Source organism: Parus major, chromosome 1 (assembly GCF_001522545.3).
Source record: "Parus major isolate Abel chromosome 1, Parus_major1.1, whole genome shotgun sequence".
NCBI lineage: Eukaryota > Metazoa > Chordata > Aves > Passeriformes > Paridae > Parus > Parus major.
This window is the reverse complement of record NC_031768.1, coordinates 75,442,313-75,461,755: the sequence shown is the minus strand read 5'-3', so window position 1 is coordinate 75,461,755 and position 19,443 is coordinate 75,442,313. Positions and strand designations below refer to the sequence as shown.

Below are 19,443 nucleotides of genomic sequence, written 5' to 3'. Positions count from 1 at the left end.
GAGGGAAGCAGCAGCTGCACAGTCCATAAATAAAACTCTGCTTAGAGACAGCCCTTCCTGTCTTGGGAGAGTGAACCAGCCCTGGCAAGGGACCTCCTTGCACTTTTGGATACAGTTTGCAATCCAAACCTCCAGGAACAGATAGATCTAGCAGTATACCTGTCTATTCTTTTGGGCCACCACCACAACCCCCTCCGACCTTGTGGATCAGGCTGTGCTGATCCTCAATAAATAGTCCAGCCAAACCAAATTAACTGATTTTGGGATGCAGGTTATTTGTCCTGCTTTAGACCTTTAGTGCTGACTCATTCCTGATTTTCTACAGGAACACTGCAAAAAGGGTAAACATGTAGGTCTGAGGCAGACATCAATCATGTGAATGTCAAGAGATATCTTGTGATCTCCTAGCACAGGGTGTCTCCCTGGTAGCATGCCTGGGCCTCCCCAGGGGCTGGTGACCATCACTAATAGCCTTAGGAAGGAAATGCAGGTGTCTGGGCAGCACCAGAGCCAACACCTTCTCAGGGGTTGCCAGCCATGACCAGGACCACACATGTGCCTCATAGCTCAAACACAGCCAGTTAATATTTTCTTAACTGTTTCTGTAGCCTCTTGATATATTGCATAGCAACATCTCTATTAATATCTAGCACAGTCCAAATGGGCTGTGATTTTGGCATGTCCCCTCGGGTCTCCCATTTGTTCAGGTCTTTTTCCCATCTACATCTGCACGCTGAACTCTGCTAACCCCCTGTCAGTTATTTCACTGCTCTTTTCTCCCGCTTCTTCCTTACATTAAATATGTTTCTATTCTTTTGCACATAGCTTGCTTCGTGCAGCAAAAGTCATATTTGACCATTTTACCTTTAAACCTGCTATTTATAAAGAGAACAAAACTGTATCTGATACAGATGATATTCATCTTACAAATACTATTCCTCTCCATGTTGAAGTGCTCCACTTGTTACTAACCTGACTTCAATCTTGAGATCGGTCTTTCATCATCTGAAATAACTTACTTGCTTCACCCTCTCTTTTTTCTTTTCAGAAAGGTGGCTGGTTTGTTATTTTTTCTCAGATATCTTAATATCTTTTAAATTATACCTACTATTTTCACTCTTATTTTCATTCCTTCAATCAAAATGATTCTCAAAATGTTTTATTAACTTTGCATTACATATTTTAAAATAAAAAAATATATTTTCTTTCTAAAATTGAAATTTATTTCCCTAGAAACTTATCCTTTCATAATGTGAATGGATTTTGCATTTGATGGCTTGTCACATAATACTTCCCTTAGCTCTACAGGTGTGTCCTAGCAATAGATGGCTGTTACAGGTAGGACAGTGGGCTTCCTTTGTGTCAGAGGTGATCTTCTGCACTTGGAAAGTGCTCTGACCTTTGGAGTTTGGCATACTCTGACCCAAAAAATAATACTTGCCAGCTATATGTCTCTCATGGATTTCTCAATTCAAAATTCACTTTTCCTTTGTACCTCCTCCCACAAAGAAATTAGAAGAGCCTTCTAAATAGTAATGCCTTTTAAAGTACTACTTTTATCTGGGGAGATGGGGGTGTTTTTTTCCTCCCCACACTACCCATCCATATCCTGCCCTTTCTGTCTTTGTTCATTTAGCCAGAATTCCTCTGCCCACTTTCTGACAGACAAATCTTTCATGGAGTAGTTTGGTCTTCTCCATCTTCACAGGAATAATTACAATCTGAGCAGCACTTACTCAGTAAACGTAAAAGTAAATGTTGCTCTTCTGCGCAATTCAGCAGGAGAGAATAACTTCTGAGGATGGTATCGCTAGGTCTTTTCAATTCCATTTTTGTGAAGAATTTCATCAGAAAGGAGGTAATGATTTATGGGTTCAGTACAGTGAGTCAGTGCATTGTAATAGTCACTTAAGTACACTAAGTCCACACTATCAACCCAATTTTCCTAACACAGTGACAGTTTGCCTTAAAAGCATCCCCACTGTGCAAAAAGGAAAGGAGTCTGTGTAGGAAGACACTGGGGCTAAAATTCACCCCACCAAAAAAAAAACACAGAAGTACTGAACAGCTTTATGTTTTCCATATTTCTTATTTTCTTAAGAGTCTCTTTCACTTGTTGGGAAGACTCTTAATTTCAAAAGTTCATCATTTGTACAGTGCAGTGCAAAACAAAGCCTATAGTACTCCTTTAATCCACAAAAAGCAAATAGATAATGCACAGAAATCCAGTAATTTTGATAAAAGTATGAATTATTTATGCTTTTTTGTTTTTTAATTATTTCTTAATGTAGAATTATTGTGGGCCATAAGCAAAGAGTTGCCTTCAGTTCAATCTGATTGCAAAACAATCTGACTAGCCACTCTGTTTTAATGTCTCAATTCGTATTCTGGCTGTGGTCATCATAGCAGTGATAACCACCTACACAATCTTCACATTTCTGGCCTTTTGGCAACAGCATTATAAAAGGGACAGCTAATTTCTTAACACTTGGATGTTTGGGCTTCAATCAACAAAAGTGGCAGAATATTTAGTAAATGGGAACAAGTTCACAGTGACCCACTTTCACTCTGGCCCTGCTTGCACTTTGTACTAAGGAGTAATGAAAGGCAAAGGAGCTTGTCCAATTTCACGTTGTCATCCTTGAAAGGCAGTGTTAACTGTTATGTCACTTGAGTTTTATGCAGGGCTTGCTGCCCTCATTTGCATCTTCCAAAGCACATATTATTCCTGCCTTCAGCACAGGTTTGTCAGCTGTCTGCCTGACCTTACTAAATATATGCCAGCTACAGTCTGATAAAGCAGAAGTAGCTCAAAAACTTTGTCAGAATTGTGGAAAAATACAGTGTGTTTTTCATACCTATTGTTTGGAATCTATAAGCTGAAGGTTATAAAATCTTTTTGAGCCCGAGGCAATGTTTTCTTTCTCGTTCACTACTGGTAAGGAAGGAAAACAGAAAGAATTACCGACTGAAAGAAAAGATATTTTGGGTTTCTTGTTTCTTTTCCAGAAAGATAAGTCTAATACTTAAGTATAAATGAAAAAGCTCATGCCTCTTTTGCTGGAATTCCTCTGAGGGATAGGAGTTTGGCTAATATAATCAAAAGATCAACTTGAAGCAAACAAATAAACAAAGTTAGAAATAACAAAAAAAAAAAGAAAAAAACCTTGAGTGTCATTTTTTAGAGAGGATTACTTGATATAATAACTTGGTTTATTATATTATATATTTAATAAAGTAATTTTATGGCTTTTCAAAGAGATTTACTCAATATTTTGCTGCTTCTTATCTGCATTTTATCTATTTTTATGATGGAACAGATAATTATTCCTACATGGTACTGTATTTTTGTTTGTTTTTTATTTAGTGAAGTACACTTAGAAAGAGTATATGGATACTTTAACCACAGCCTGAAAAAGCAAGTAAGAGCTTCTTCTTGATTTAGGCTCTTACTTGATATGCTTTATTTGTAGCTTTAATTTTCTGTGATCAACAGAAAGAATATACAGTTAATAACTCTGACTTTACTGCATTTAGTGAAGATGATGTGCAGTTAGATCAGATCAAGACAAAGACTGTATAAGCTAGAAACCGACTTAGGGAAAATAGTATCATTTAAGATATTTTTTAACTTAAAAATGCAAGTGGTCTGCAACTATCAGAGGTAGAATAATTTTAGTCAGAAATTGTTTTTACTAAGATTTGTTTTTAACTATTACCCAACCCATGATCAGAGCAAAGCAGGTTGCTCCTCTCCAGCTTGAAGAGATGGGTCTCTGGAAATCAAGGGTCAAAGTTTACTATTTTTTGACTAAAATCAAGATAAAGTTCTTCAGAAAAAATGTAAAACCTCACAAACAATAATGTATTAAACAAACAAAATGCTTTATTCCCCCTTTTTGTTTCAAATATGGGCTACTTTTTAGTGATTTATGCTTCATGCTATTATCAATATTTACTGTTGTTGAATATTAGTATATTTATGTTATACATATGTATTCATATATATATATATTATGTTATTGTTATATTAATGAAAACATGTTCTGTGCTATTGATCTCTTCTGAGAAGTTTAAATTAAGGTTACAGAAAATAAGATTTAAAAAAGAACAGCAAATGCAGAGAAGTCTAAATAAACAAACCCTCTATTTTAAGATATATGTCCCTCAGTTTTAAACATCAGAAATATCTCTGTTTCAATTCAAGTGTCAATGTAAATCCCTATACCATCTACCTCAGTCAATAATGCCTGAACTTCTTTGTTTTATAACCACTTCTTCTTTTATTTCCTTTGGTCATTAACAAATGAATGAATTCATTGCCACAAAAAAAAAAATTAAAAAAGAGATCATAGTTAATTCATTAACATCTCATTAATATGAGACATGGTGTGTCCTGTGAATAAACATAGCTACACATAATTGTGCTCCTGGCTTTCTAGAAAAAGGAGACAAAGTTCAATTGTGTTTCCACCCCTGTTACTGTTCACCTGTGGAAGCTTAGTCAGCTCACTTTTCCTTTCTGACCCTTTTCTTGTTGGATCCTCAGCAGACTGCACTATCTGGATGACAGGGTCTCCAGGACACATTGTCCCTCTCACTGCCTGTTCATACAGAGCTCAGTATTGTGCAGTTCTCACCATCGTAGCATCAAATTTGTAAAGATGCATCGCAAGTTAAATGAAAGGAATCTGACTGCCCAAGAGATAATGAGCGTTGGAGATTCAGTAGTAGGATGTGAATAAGTGGTTACTCATTCCTTTTTCTTTTCAAGAAAAGAAAACTGACTCTGAATAAGTGTTATTTCACATATCACTAGCTTTGGTCAAGTATTCATCTGGCAAAATACCTCAGTGAATCACCCTTATTTCAGAGCAAGTGACTGCAGCTACACTTGTGAATGGAGCTGTAATTCACCTAAGAATTAAAGCAACAGCATTTTAACATGGGATAATGCAGGCATGCACACAAAAGAAAAATGCTTGAATTTTACAGTTGGAAGAGTGGACTATGGTCTGACACAAACTAACATACCCTCAACCAAAGTTAACAGAGACACTTTGCTCTAGTAAAGGTAGGACCTCAAATGCATATTTTTGCAACCAGGTTGTTTCAGATCTTTTTTTTTTTATGGCAGTCCTAATGCAATTATAAAAGGTCAGCACTGTGCTTATTGGTCTTATTTTCCTGTGAACCCCTTGGTGTTTTTTTGTTTTGCTATTTCCTGGGAGACATTCTTAAGAGTTCTGCCTTGTCTGTGACCTTTTTTCTCAGAGGAAAAGTTATCCTGATACAATGTAAATAACTTATTAAGAAATAACCAGCTTCACACAAAAGGTCAAAATGTGGAAGAAGTGCAAGTAGGTCTCAGCATGAATAACAGTAAGCTGAGTATAGGTCTTTGAATGGCATGTTACTGACATCTCCTCTTAGGCAAAATAGGGCCCCATGAGAATTCCCTTACTTGTGTAACTCACTTAGATACATTTTCTCCAGTCAGGCCCTGAAAATGCTTGGTCCTTGAGGACAGACACTGGCCAAATTCTCTGCTCAGCTTTATAACCTCCCTGAGATTATGATAAATTTAAATATGTCAAAGAATAAGAATTAAGAACCACCAAAGATCATTTAGGGGTTCATTTTATGTCTGAAAAGGAAGGTCATAAACATAATATCAAAACTTTATTTACTAGGAACCTCTTTGTATCCAAGAACCAAAACCAAATCAATTTCCTTCTTTTTCTTCTGTTAAGATTTTTCAAATGATTGAAACATTTGCATCATTGTTCTGTCATTGCCTATTCGTTGGACTGATAAGAAATCTCCTGGATCTGAGTTGCACCAGGCCAGGAAGAGAATATTGCTCACAACACTTCTTAACAGATACAGTCAGTTTTCCAGGGTGAACGTAGATATTCTGGTGACCTACCAGCGGATGACTTCTCCTTGAAAGGTGTCCTTTAATGATCAGCTCTCCCTGCCAAAGTTCACCCTCTGCTCCTCTATCTTACAGCAACCTCCTCTTGTGCCAGTAGAAGCTATTCCATGTGCTTCAGGTCACACCACCATATTCCAAGTCTTGCCATTTTGGAGAAGAGAGCACTTCATGGTTTGAGGTCAAGCTGCAAATCCCATATGCTTAAAGGGATCTGATGATCAGAACAAGGCATAAATGGCAAAAACATCCTCCACAGGATAACAAGCACAAGCATCTGGCAGCATGAGCTTGCCAGGTGCCTATATTAATCCTTCGTTTGGTTGCTTGTTGGCAGGTTGGTTACTGGAAGGACATGCAGCAGGAAGAAGCAGCTGAAAAGGTCAAAACAGAGGGAAATGAGTCATCCATCCTCCTGACAGGATTAGAAGGAAACACATTATATCACCTAACAGTGAGGGCATACAATGCTGCAGGGTATGGACCACCTAGCACTGCTGTGCACGCAGCAACCAAGAAATCCCGTAAGTAATCTCAGTACCTTTGCTAAAATTAAGAAATCAGGGAGCAACCTCTGCTCCCTTGGGTTTTTATTTATTAAGAATGTATAATAATCAGGAATCATGTAGAGATTTGATTCATGGCTTTGCTTTGATGTTTAGACATGAATTCATATGACTTTGCATTCATAGCAAAGGTTAATTTCCTAGAAAACAAGGCATTTTTGTACAAAGAGAGAGAAAAGGTTCAAGTGCATAAGCTTTGTGGAATTTATGGGGTGGGTGGAATAAATACTCTATAAATACTCTATAATCTACTAAATTACACCACTGATGAAATAAAGTCTTAAGTGTTCCATCTAGAGTTGGAAGCCTGGTAACACTACCAGTTTTAAATATAATGCAAGATTAAAATACTTTTCTTTTGTTTTTAAAGGAACTACCTATAAAATATATATGTGTACATGTTATTTTTTTTTTCTCAGCTCCCAGCCAAGCACCAGGCAATATTATGTGGATACAGGATGGCTCACATGTGTCTCTTGGGTGGGAGCCAGTCAGACCTCTAGCTAATGAATCTGATGTAATGGGTTACAAGGTTAGTGCTTCCCCTTCCTTGCTCACCTTTCTCTCTTCCAAGAAATAGCTCCTCTTCCCTGCTGGCTTTTTTCCCTTTCTTGTTCCTCTGTGCAAGTGAAGCATTCTATACAGACTGTCTCAAATCAGCTTGTACTGTGAGAAGCAATAAATAAAATTAAAATGAGAGAAATGTCCCAACATATTTTTGTGTTGTGATTTTCAAATACCAAATTCTATCTGACTCCATCTGTGGGACTCAACCTCTGAGTCAGCAGTGGCTATTAATAATGTCAGAATGAAATTCCTAATAACTCTTCAATTCAACTGTAATTGCAGTAAGATTTAGGGAAATGCAGAACAATGAGATATCTTTAATTTACATTAAAATTAATATTTTTTGAAGCAGAAGCACAAGAACTTCAGGTGTTTTTTGTGATCATGTTAATGATGTTCAACGGCAGTGGTGGTAACATCTGGAATTCAAAGTTTTGAAGTTGTAAAGATTAAAATCCAGATTAACACTTAAATAACAAGTCATAAGAAACAGAATTCACTGCAATACCTTAAATAAAAGTAGAATGATTTCAGTGTTTTTAGAGAATTGTGGGGTCTGGGTGTTTTTGAAGCCCTTATCAAGTCATTTCGATAGACTATAATCTTATATCTCCACAGATACATCAGGAAATATCACTGAGAAAGTATGAAATGACCCAAATAAACCAGAAACTGTTCTAACCTTTATCAGAATAGTTGATATTCTGAAACAGTTGAGTTGACTTCTTTGGTTTTTCACACCTCTCTGACCTTTTCAGTTTTCTCTGGGAACAGAAACTCTTATGCAGAAATACCAAAAAGACGGCTACGTGCTGCCTTGCTTCCCTCCCACATGCCATAAATTTGTATTGAGTTTCACAGCAAATGCAGCGACGTATCTGAGCTGTCATCAGTTGATTTAGCTAGCTAAGGTAAACACAGTAAATACATTATTCAGGCTATTTTCCTTCCATTTGAAGTTGGGTTCTTGAGCCAAAAATGATGAACTTTGGAATAAGAACTTGAACCAAGTGGAATTCAAAATAAATTTTTCAATTTTGGAGATAAAGTTGTGCAACACCTAATGCTGGAGATGGCAAGTCCTCTGTCCTTGCTCTAGGTCATAACCTGTGTCCTTTCACATCCATGGATCTCTATAATATTTTGCTATTACTGTTTTGAAGCCACTGCAGGACAGGAAGAATAAAAGCAAACTGTTGAAATGCAATGTCAGGAAATCCCTAATGAAAGCATGAAACAGTTAACATTGCAGTGACTGCATAGTGACATCTATACAAAATGTCTGTATACAAAATACAGAGCCACAGAATGACCACTGTGACCACTGTCTGCTTTATCCACCACAGGTGTTATTTCGGCAAGAGGGCCAGAGCAATAGCCAGGTTATAGAAACACAGAAAACGTCTGCAGTGGTACTTCTTCCTGATGTTGGGGTCTACATCATTGAGGTCTGTGCAGTCAGTGAAGGAGGGGATGGGACTGCAAGTCCCCAGATCAGAGTTCCATCTTTTTCAGGTAAAGTTACACTTATATTTGAAAGTGTGGTGATTATATACTCATTAACTCTGTTATTCTCTACCAGAAAAACAATGTTCTCACAATTCTTTAGCTATTAAATAAAATAACTGATCTGAGCCTTTAGTTCTATGCTGAAACAAAGGTATCTAATTATACATGGGATGTTTAAGATCATCTGAGGCAACCATGTGAGGCTGATGCACAAAGATGATTTATAGGAAATTTCTCCCTTTTGAGGATGACATCTGAAAACCTACCTGAGCTATAGATGTCTATATGTGCACTATGTGTCTCAAATAGCAATATAGTCAGCTGTGATGCAATCCACAGAGACCAGCAGTGGAGCCTTGACAGCAATTCAGCTAATCTTCTGAATTTTAGTATTAAGACACAAGTGCCTAAGGACATTTTCAATGTCCTAAGGCATCCCAAACAGAGCAGGCAGATGGGATGTGGGACTTGGGGGATACACACATCATTCTGTGCCACCAGCCAGAGGTGTATGTGACACAGTTGAAGTGGCATGTATTTAGGTAGCTGACCCCTGTGTACATGCCTGCTTGAGAGTAAGCTGAATTTCACTGTAAGTTCCAGTGCATAATTATCCCTTCCATAATTATTACTTTATTTAATTATTAACTTATAGCAGTATTAAAGTGTTATCATTAGGTAAATCATGATATCTATTTGCTCTCTCCTCAGTTACTGTAGTATGTTGAAAGGATTTAAAGTATCAATATTACAAAGGTAGGTAAGGGATAGGAGGATTAGTGGAAAGAACAATGAAGAAATAACATAATCTTTGCCTAAACAGAACAAGGCTTTTTAATTAGAACCTTCTGATAACACTTTAAAGTTTTATTAAATATTGCTTTTTGGTCCTTAAGGAGCACTAAGCAAAAGGTGTGAGCCTGAACTTCAATTTCAGCTCTAGTCTGGCTACGAACTGCAGTGCTATTATCAGAATGCAGAAGACACCAAGCCCTCCTCCTCCTCCAATACATGGAATATTTTTTCCGTGTATCTTTAGAACCATAGTTCTAGGCCACAAAGTCCTCCATCTAATTAGATTATGCATATCACATTAGTTTCACTTAGGAAAATTGCTGTCCAAAAAACCCCCAGTCTGGTTCCCTTCCCATTGTTGCCACTACCATGCCAGAGCACAGTTCCCCATTAGCATGGCCTCTTAAGACACCACTGTAGTCAAAAATCAACACTGCACTAATGGGCCAAAGGCCACCTTTTCCTCTGGACTAACAGAGGGATCACGGGCTGGCTTTCATTCCTTGTTCTGGGACAAAGATTTGTGACCCAGAGCAGCTTCTGCAACCTAATGCTTTTTTTTAAGATTAAGACACAAAACTGTACATCCTTCTGGAATTTCCTATTAAATAGCAGACTGAATATGAGGATCCTATAGCTCCAGTGAGCTGCTGTAGGTATTGTCATAAAATCTCATCTGTGCAGGGAGCCCGTTTTGTGACTACAGTTCTCACACGGTAACCCATTGCCTAAAAATTAGTCTCTTGCTGGGGGTAATAGAATATAAATTTGGGCAAAAGCTAATATCTAAATGTACTTAGAATAATTTGCATCATTTTTTTCTTAATTACTTTGCTTTTCATTTCAGGAGGGAAAGTAACAAGTGCTCAGTCCACCTTACATGTGTTGTCTACTTCGTCATCCTCTGTAACATTGCTTTTGGCACTGATGGTACCCTCGACCTCATGGTGAAGGCTGCAGACTTTGTTGTTGTTGTTATTTGTTTGCTCTAGCTTGATGACACCAAGGGATGGAGTTTTATGTCCATGGAGAAACTGAAAACCCAAGCTAATGATTAAAGACCCATCAAAATGCCTGTGGTGCACTTAGAGGAGTGTTGGAGACACGGTCAATAATTCATCAGGTTTTTATCTCTTCTTTATTTGTAAAAGTCCACTGAGGAGGAGACCCTTTTTGGCCCAAAAATATGCAGATTGTATGTAATAAACTTTTGTAAGCAAAGGTAATTTCTGTCAAATGTATTTTCCTTTTTTTAATATGTTCAAATTTAGTAAACCCAGTCATGTATCATTAGGTGTTTAAGGGGTGGTGTCTAATACACCTGTATGGTTTGGAGAAAAAAAATCCTTTTTTGAATATAGAACACAGTTTGATACAGCTTTGCTATTGAATACTTTGCTTGCATCCCTGATAAATGGTTTTTCCTAATGACAAGGAAGAAAAACACAGTTTATATACAAAAAAACATTGCAAATGTAAAGAACTTGTTCTGAAAATATATAATATGTATTCAATTAGCAAAAAGAATTGTCAGTTAAATACTAGACAGCTTACCCCAGAATGTAGCAAAATGGAGCAGAAAATCCATTAATTTTATTACCAGGTAAATGGAAAATTATTAAACACAACTTAGGAGGAATCCAGTAATTTTTTAGCAAATGCCACAAGATTTCTTGTCCAATGAAATTTTCAGTAGAAAATAAGAAATCAGTTCCTACTGCATATGACAATGAAAATTCCACTGGACATTGAAATATGGTATACATTAAGCTACTAAGTAGACAAATAAAGCAATGCAAGGAGATAAACCTACTTTTCCCAACCACTTCTCAGTTGTAACTTCCTCTTTTCCTTTTTCCTCTGAGTCCAATTTCTGGTAGCATTCTATGCTTTGTATAGGTGGTACTCAAGTTGAAGTATATGTGAAAGCATATTATGAAGAGAATATTAACATTTTTCAGGATGGCATTATCCACATATATACAGATTGCAGTAGGATATATTTTGGAGAATTTTGCTTCTGAGAAAAAATTACTTGGAAAGGTGCTACAGAGCATCATTCCACTTATTTATCTAATTGGTTCTATTTCTATAGCTCACTGGAGATTATTCTTGTAGGTACTGTGTGCTATCAGTTTTAATCCCCATTTTTTCTGTACCAGACAATTTTTTACTCAATAGACAATTTGGACAATTTTTCTACACTGAAAGGCCTTCCCACATATTGGAACCTGAGGAGAAATGACTTCCAGGGAAGATGGTGTGCATGCTTGTTCTATCATGGTGTGCACGGTGTTACGAAGGGTGGCATTTTGCTAACATATCTGGGGATCATGCCTAGGAAAAACATTGCACTGCCTGGGAAGAATCAAGTCAAAAATGGTTAACATGAAAGTCCTAGTAGCATGATTCTTCTAGTTGTCTATCCCTCTAAAAGTTTTGATGAAAACCTATTTTAGCTGATGGGTTCCCAATTCAAAATGCTATTATTTTGCCTGTTCACTAGCAAAATAATTTTTGGCATTTAGATAATACACTGCAACTGTGCTCTTTCTCAGCTGTTTCAAAACAGTAGCCAAGAAAGCACAACAGACATAGAAAGGTGAGAAGCTGAAGATGACTAAATATTTTTGGTTTTGAATATTTTATCAGAAAAAAAAATTCAGAGAAGGTTCAACTCAAATCTTTGTTACCCACTAATATTTGAAATAATTTTCTAAAAAACAGTGTTTAAAATTACTTAAGTCACCATGTTGCTCAGAAAACAAAGGCAGGATAGCTAGATAAGAATTGACTGCAGATATAGAGAAAGAGGCCTTCTATATCTCTGCTTGTGGAAAAGCCTTTGAGATCAAAGACAGGAAGGTGTAATGTACCTTGCTGATAGAGCAAACTCATAGAGAGTAACTACCTGCTGTCCCTTGTAAAACAGCAGCATTGCTACTGTGCAGAGTGCCTGCATCAGCAATCCATCATCTGCCAAAATGTTAAAATAAATAAGAACAAACTGATGAACCAAAAAGTCAAATGGCTATTTTATAAATTAGTTAGGCATAATTTCCTCTATTTTTTTATACAGTTGCTTGCCAATGCAGTTTATTTCAGAGTATTCAAAAAGGCTACATTCACTGCTGATGGCATTTGGTTAAACTTTCTAACAATAAATGGATATGCTTAATAGGAAGAATAAAAGTCTGATAAGGAGACAGAGCTCCATCTAGACACATCTCCCTCTCTAGTATGAAGATACAAATAGAAATACTGAACATACCATCAGGTAATGTAGTTGTATTGCAGGGACAAAAGGAGGTATGTTTTATATTCAACATGAACAGAATATGTATTTTGCATCTTAAATATATTAATAAACATGTTTTAAATGTTTAAGTACCTATGTATTACCTATTTGTTACTTTGTAGAAGATGTTTCCTTATCATGACATTTCTTTTTTGCAAGGGAAAGCTTTTTCCTTTTTCATGTAAAAGATTGTAATAGTGCAGTCTAGCGTCACTGAGGAGGCTGTATTTTTGTATAATGTCACAGGATCTGTTCAGAAAAAAAATAATTAGAAAGAAACCTTGTTTCACAGACCAAAAGAAAGTTACTGTCATGGCCCATATCAAAATGTTAGATATATTGTATACAATCTGTATATATGCTATATATAATGGTATATACAGTGTGGAAGACACAGTAATATAATAGTTTCTGTGTACTGTTCTTGTAACATTAGATCTTTTTAATAAATTATTCTCTTTTTATTGACTTTTATCTTATCTCCTGTCATCTCCTCAGTTATATTCTTAGAGTTCAAGGTGACACAATTATTTGGTTTTCAGCAGCAAGAACCTTTAAATGATTTTCAAGAAGAAAGTGATGAATCTGCAATGGTTTCATCTTCAAATTGGTTCATCTTTTACTATGATGAAATACATATGTCAGGTTTTTGGTTTTCTTTGGTAAATATTTTTTACATCTAAATAACTGAGAGGTAAAAGAAGGCCTGAATTCTCAAAATGAAACTATACTTAATGAATATTGCAATATAAATCTGCAATTTAGCCTCAGAGATAAAGGCTCTCTGCATTAAAAATATCATGAACAGAAGAGAGATTTATATTAATTTTAGGGAAATCTAACTTTTCCTGAGAAGGTGGTGAGACTCTGGTACAGGTTTCCCATAGGAGCTGTGGATACCACCCCCACCACCCCTGGAAGTGTTCAAGGCCAGACTGGATGTGGCTGTGAGCAGACTGGGATAGTGGAAGGTGTCCCTGTCAACAGCAGGGGGTTGGAACTGGATGATCTCCAAGGTCCCTTCCAACTCAAACCTTTCTGTGATTTCCATGAAAAGAAGAGTTTTATAAGGAGATGACCAAGGTCAATCCTCCATGTACTGAATTATTACGTAGTTCCTGGGAACTCTCTGTAACATTCTCTCAAGTGTCACTTGTACCCCAAGCCTGTGGAGGCACAAAAGCACAGTGTGGTAATGTCATGTTCAATTGAAGAGTTCAGTTCCTTTGTCTTATTCTTGAAATACTTTATGTGACTAACCACAATAGAATAACTTTCAAGGATGCATATTCCCTTTTGAGAAAAAAATGGAACAGATAACACAATTACAGCAAATATTTTTCTTTTTTTAGTTTTATTTGAGCTCTTAATAATCCCCAATCAGTCCTTGATGAAATGCACATTTATAGTAAATGACTTTGCAACACAGTACGAAGTCAAAAAGCCCATATCGAAAATAAAAATACATTGCCACAGTCATTTGAACTGAGACTTCACTTACTAAATGGGTATGGCTTAAATAGCATATTATATCAGGACTTCCATTAAATTAGTTATGAATGTCACAGAAAACTGTAATGACTTGATTCTGCTGACATGGAGAACTATGCATATTGAAAATCCATATCCTATCAGAACTTCTACCCAACTGCAACCCACTCTCACCCTGTTATGGCCATCACCCCAGTTCCTCTGAAGATGAAAGACATTCTACTTCTTAATTACTTCCTATGCTTTCAAGCAAAACACTGTCAAGGATAAGAGAAAATGAACAGCATTTTATTACAACAGGTTAGTTGGCTTTAGGCTATTACAAACAGTCTAACTAAGCATGCTGACAGACAGGCTGCTTCCTGAGTTTGCCTTAAGACTTTTGTCTCAATTCCAATAAAGAGAGACCTAACTTTGTCCTTATCGTGGTTCATATTTTTAATACTTTAAACAAGATCAAATCAAACCCTCACAAGCTAAAAAGAAATCTATGGATAACTACAATTTCACATTACTTCTTACAGCTGTCAGGTCAATTGTCAGGTTCTTTCAGGTCAGCTGTTTGAGCAAACTGGCAAAAATATTTAGATTTGCAGTTATTTGTGCTTCCTGTGCTACTTTTCTGCTGTCAGATTATTAACTAAACACCCCTTAGTGTCTAAGAAACCTCTGTCATCAAAAGAAACTCATAAAGAAATGTAGAATGCTTTGGTTCATCTTTTACTATGATGAAATACATATGTCAGGCTAGAGGAAAATACCCTCCCTTTTGGTATAGTTTGGTGTTGAGGTTTTTTCACTTTTATGCACAAACTCATGAATTCAAAAAGACTATAGAATAAAAACATGAAAGTGCTCCTGAAAAATGCAGTTAGAAAGACGAATAGCAAAGGCAGGCATCATATGTGTTAATCATAAATAAAGTTGAATAACAATAAAAAAAGTTGAATAAAATAGCATTTTTTGCTTTTTGTACAGAAAATAAGATGGGAAAATATATCAATTTCCTTTCCATAACAGAAAACAAGTGAGTAAAAAGATACTGAGAGCAATTGACACATATCCTGGATCAAAGATTTAGCAAGTACAGTTTTACTTTAAGCTGTATTGCACTGCTCCCTGGCTGAACAAGCATTTCCATTTCATAATGACACCATCTCTTATCTTCTACAAAAGGGACTTTTTAAGACAGGGTAGTAAAACCATATAGTTCTCCTGATAATTCTTTAAGAATTTGTCACATGGAGTGACTGAATGACCCTGAAAAGAAGCCCCAGGTCAATTACTTACTTTGGTATTAACTCATTCCCTTATTTTTATTTTATACACCCGTATCTATCATTTTGGAGAGAGTCATTCTAGATGAAGATTTTTTTTTTTAATATGTATGTTTGTTCTAATTAACAAGTTTCACATGTGCTTTAGGCAAAATAACTCAGTATCTGTCCTGCTCTGACCACCAGACTGTAGTGCATGAGCTGCCAGGTGATCAGTAGAGGTAAGGCTCAAGCCTGGTAATAGTAATAGGACAAGATACAAAAGCAAATTGTTGATTTTTTCCAGATATATTACCTTTATTTCAAGTCATATCGGTAAAAGTCAGTTTATCCAAGGCACACTGAGTGTTCCTTTTGCTCCAGTTACAGAAATGAAAAAGCAATACTTCACTCTGTTCAACAAATCTCTGGCCAGTCCCTCCTTCCTTCCCCTGCCCTGTGCTGTAACAAAATGAAAAGGCTATGTGTGTGTATGGAGGGAGATGGAGGGGAGGAGGAAAAAAGGAGGAGGGAGTCCACAGGCACTGTCTCCCACAAGGACAACATGAAATTAACCCTGCCTCTTGACCTAGCAGTGTTTTTCTTCCAACAAGCCATCCAAAATGGTAAGCCTTTTACCTTCCAAAAAGCATTTAGAAAACAATTTTACCTGAGAATGGCTGCACTAGATTATCCAAAACACTAAGCTAGATTTCAACTGCATTGTGTCAACACTTTCTGACTTTCTAATGGGAATAGATGCAAACCTCACAGCTTTTGAAGGGAAGTGAAAGGAATTTCATCACTACAAATTCTTCATATAAAAAATCTGCTTGGGTGCCCAGTTCAGATACAATAAGAAATATTGGTCTTTAATGCTCTTAACAAAGCTTTGTCCATTTAATGCCAAATAACTTTGGCAAGCTGCAGACTGAATGTTTTATTGCATCATGAAAAACAAGTTTGCAGTGGCAAAAATTTTGTCAGAGTTCTATTTTGTACACTTGAATGTTTCTGTATCTCTGCAAGTTTGCTTTCCAGAATGGTAGTTCTTCCTTTTAGGCCATTTTTTATTACACCCAAACATCTCTTGAAAGTTTCTGATGTACTAAGATCTACAATACTGTAAGTCCTCTGGTGCAAGAGATCTCTAGCACCTTAAAATTCGGTGTGACAGCATATTGGCAAAAATGCTCTTTGCTCAAGGAATAGCTACTTCCACAGTTCTTCCCTCCACTAAGAAAGTATTTATATTATTATAATATAAAATAATTATATTATATACATATTATTTATATATATTATAGTTATATTTATATTATACTTACCTTCATAAAATACATTATAATAAATTATTTCTTTTCTTATATGGCTGCTGAGCTCTTAATTCTCATCAAAGAGTGCATTCTCTTAAGATATTGTAAGCATCTGAAAAAGATGTTAGAAACACACACAGATCCAGAAGATCTGTTTTTATAGGCCAGCAAACAAACGAAACCAACCTGAAATAAAACTATTTTCCCTCCAGATTAATGGTGGGGGAGGGAGTGGAGGCCTATCACCCTGAAAACCCAACTGAATTTGCTGAATGTCAGTACAGAAAGATCTGTAGTGCCATAAGTGCTTTTCACAAGGTTCCTGGTGGGATGCAATAGAGGAGGAATGGCAGCCAGGAAAAAGGACAGTCAAGATTTCTGTCCATTTTGTGGCTGATGCTGCCATTTTTACGGAGCTCAGTGGCAATGTGAGAGATGTCTGGCCATCTTATATATCCTTTGAAAACCTAAATCTCAGCATTATGGTGATACAAAGCCCTTTCAGATAATGAAATGGTAGATAATGTTGAAGCACTCATGGATTGATCAAAACTGATTGAGGGAGGAAAAGGCAGCAGATACCTTTCAATGTCAATAAAAGCGAAATGAAGAAAACCTAAACTGTGCAAACCTAATGCTGGATGTGGACCTGACAAGTGGAACTCATGAAAGCCAACCTGAAATAATCTCAGAGGGGGTCAGAAACTCATGGCTCACCATACACTAGCTTCTAGAATGTTAAGTTGAATTCTATCAGGAAGGCTATTGAGAGAAAGATTAAAAAATCACTTTTCTGCAACACAAAATTTTGGTTTTATCACAGTACTGTGTGCATCTGAGGTCTTTACAGCTCAGATAGGATTATAATAGAAATAGCAAAGAGAAAGACAATTCAAGTGACCAAGGGTATCATCTAGAACATCTCTCACCTGGGGAAAGGCTAAAAGGACTACAGCTCCTCAGTTTGGAGACAGCAGGGCAGTGAATAATAAGCTATCATACCCCAAAGCACTAAAAAGACCTGTGAAAGACTGACTCCCAAAGCTCCTCTGCTTCCTGTTTGGAAAACATGCTTTAAATTCAAAGATCCTGCTTTATCTGTCCAGTGAATACTGAACCATTCACAAAGAAAACTCCAGCACTGAAAAGATGCTGTTCCAGAGTACTCCCAATTCCCAAGACCTGAGCAATCAAATCTAGTCCCAGTTGTGATACAAGTTAGAAAGAAAAGGCTTTTGAGATCTGTGAAATTCTCAGCTGGATCTTTAAATAATTTGCACCAGACAGAAGAAGGAAATGTGTCTTCCTCTGTTTTACAAAGGGACACTCACAAGTATGAATGGAAGCTCATTAATGTACCCAGGCTGATGAAACCATCCCTCCCATATGGACATAAAATGTATGAGTTGAAACTGGGTCTCCAGAATCACAGTTTAGCATTTCCACCAGTGATTGGATTTAAGACTTTACTGTTATTGCTCTAATTATTGCTGTTTAGGTTATATCCTCATGGTAGCTCTTGCAGACCATCTGTGTTACCTGCTAATAGCTAATCAACTCAAGATGTAAAAACACAAACTTTAGGATCTTCCTATTCTTGCACCAATTTTTAAGCTATACACAGACCCTGGGAGAGTTTTAGCTAAGACAGCAGAGGAAAAGCCAATATCTGTTCCTACTCTTTTATGTCTAACAACATCACATTTACTGCCAGATCATCAGAGACTGGAGGAAATGAAAATGCAGCATTTTTACTCCCTGTTTTATACCAAATAGACTAAGTGGAATGATTTTGATATAATGTAGTAAAGAGACCTGATTGATGTAGATTATAATTTTAAAACTTCGTTTTCTGCTTCTGAGTACACCCATACTCACTAATTAACTTGAACAGCAGTTTATAAGACCAGTTTTGACTCTGCCCATTTAATGAACAAAATCCAATCAACCACCCTGTTAGCGTAATGGAAAAATACATGTCTACAAGAATGATAAATAACTGATTGCCATAGTGATTAACATAACAGGCCTTGTGGAAAGCTATTTGGCATTCAGCTCTCACTAGCACGTTTTAAGGATTGATACAAGCCTCGGTGTACTTTGCATTGGACGTGCAGCTGATTTAAATAGGCAGACATCTTTCTAGATCTGGTGACTGACACTTTCATTTAAACTTTCACATTCCTGTTTCTAAGAAAATGAATCATATTTTTCAGACTGCTGTGGGTGTTTTCACATAAAACATATGTTTGGTTCATTCCACCGAAAAAAAACCCAACCACTCTTAGTAGTCCCAGGTGCTCCAAGCATTATTGCTGAGCTGAACTAACCTCAGGAAAGCTGTGCTGACTCACACTTAAGCAACCTGTTAGCTTTGGACACCATGTGTTCTACTCTGGAAGCTTTTAGACCTTCTGTACTTCAACTATCTGGGCTGTAGAACCATCAAAATACTGAATACATCAGATGATCCCCTTGATTAAAAAAAAAAAAAATGACATTTTGTATATACTTGATGTGATTTGAAATGCTGCTAATAGATAACAGGATATCTAGATTTGAGAAATGGACAATTCAGCTACTTTCTTTAGTTATTTAGCTTTCATTGCAATTAGGATGTACTTTAGTATATTGGTCCATATTTTTAACATATTAGATTGTTCAAAATCCCCCTCAGATACAAAATAAATTTGGGAAGCTTTGTAGAAGT

At 36.6% G+C, this 19,443-nt stretch overlaps 1 protein-coding gene across 3 annotated transcripts in view; it reads left to right on the top strand.

Moving 5' to 3' along the window:
- CNTN5 (contactin 5) overlaps positions 1–13,144 on the top strand; it is a 602,350-nt gene extending 589,206 nt beyond the window's left edge. For all 3 annotated transcript variants that reach the window (XM_015638959.3, XM_015638922.3, XM_015638933.3), the window contains 4 exons: positions 6,273–6,459; positions 6,921–7,033; positions 8,415–8,583; positions 10,220–13,144. In XM_015638959.3, coding sequence (XP_015494445.1) covers positions 6,273–6,459; positions 6,921–7,033; positions 8,415–8,583; positions 10,220–10,323 — 573 coding nt within the window. In that variant the 3' untranslated portion in view covers positions 10,324–13,144. The remainder of the gene's footprint in view (positions 1–6,272; positions 6,460–6,920; positions 7,034–8,414; positions 8,584–10,219) is intronic.
- Positions 13,145–19,443: the final 6,299 nt, after the last annotated feature.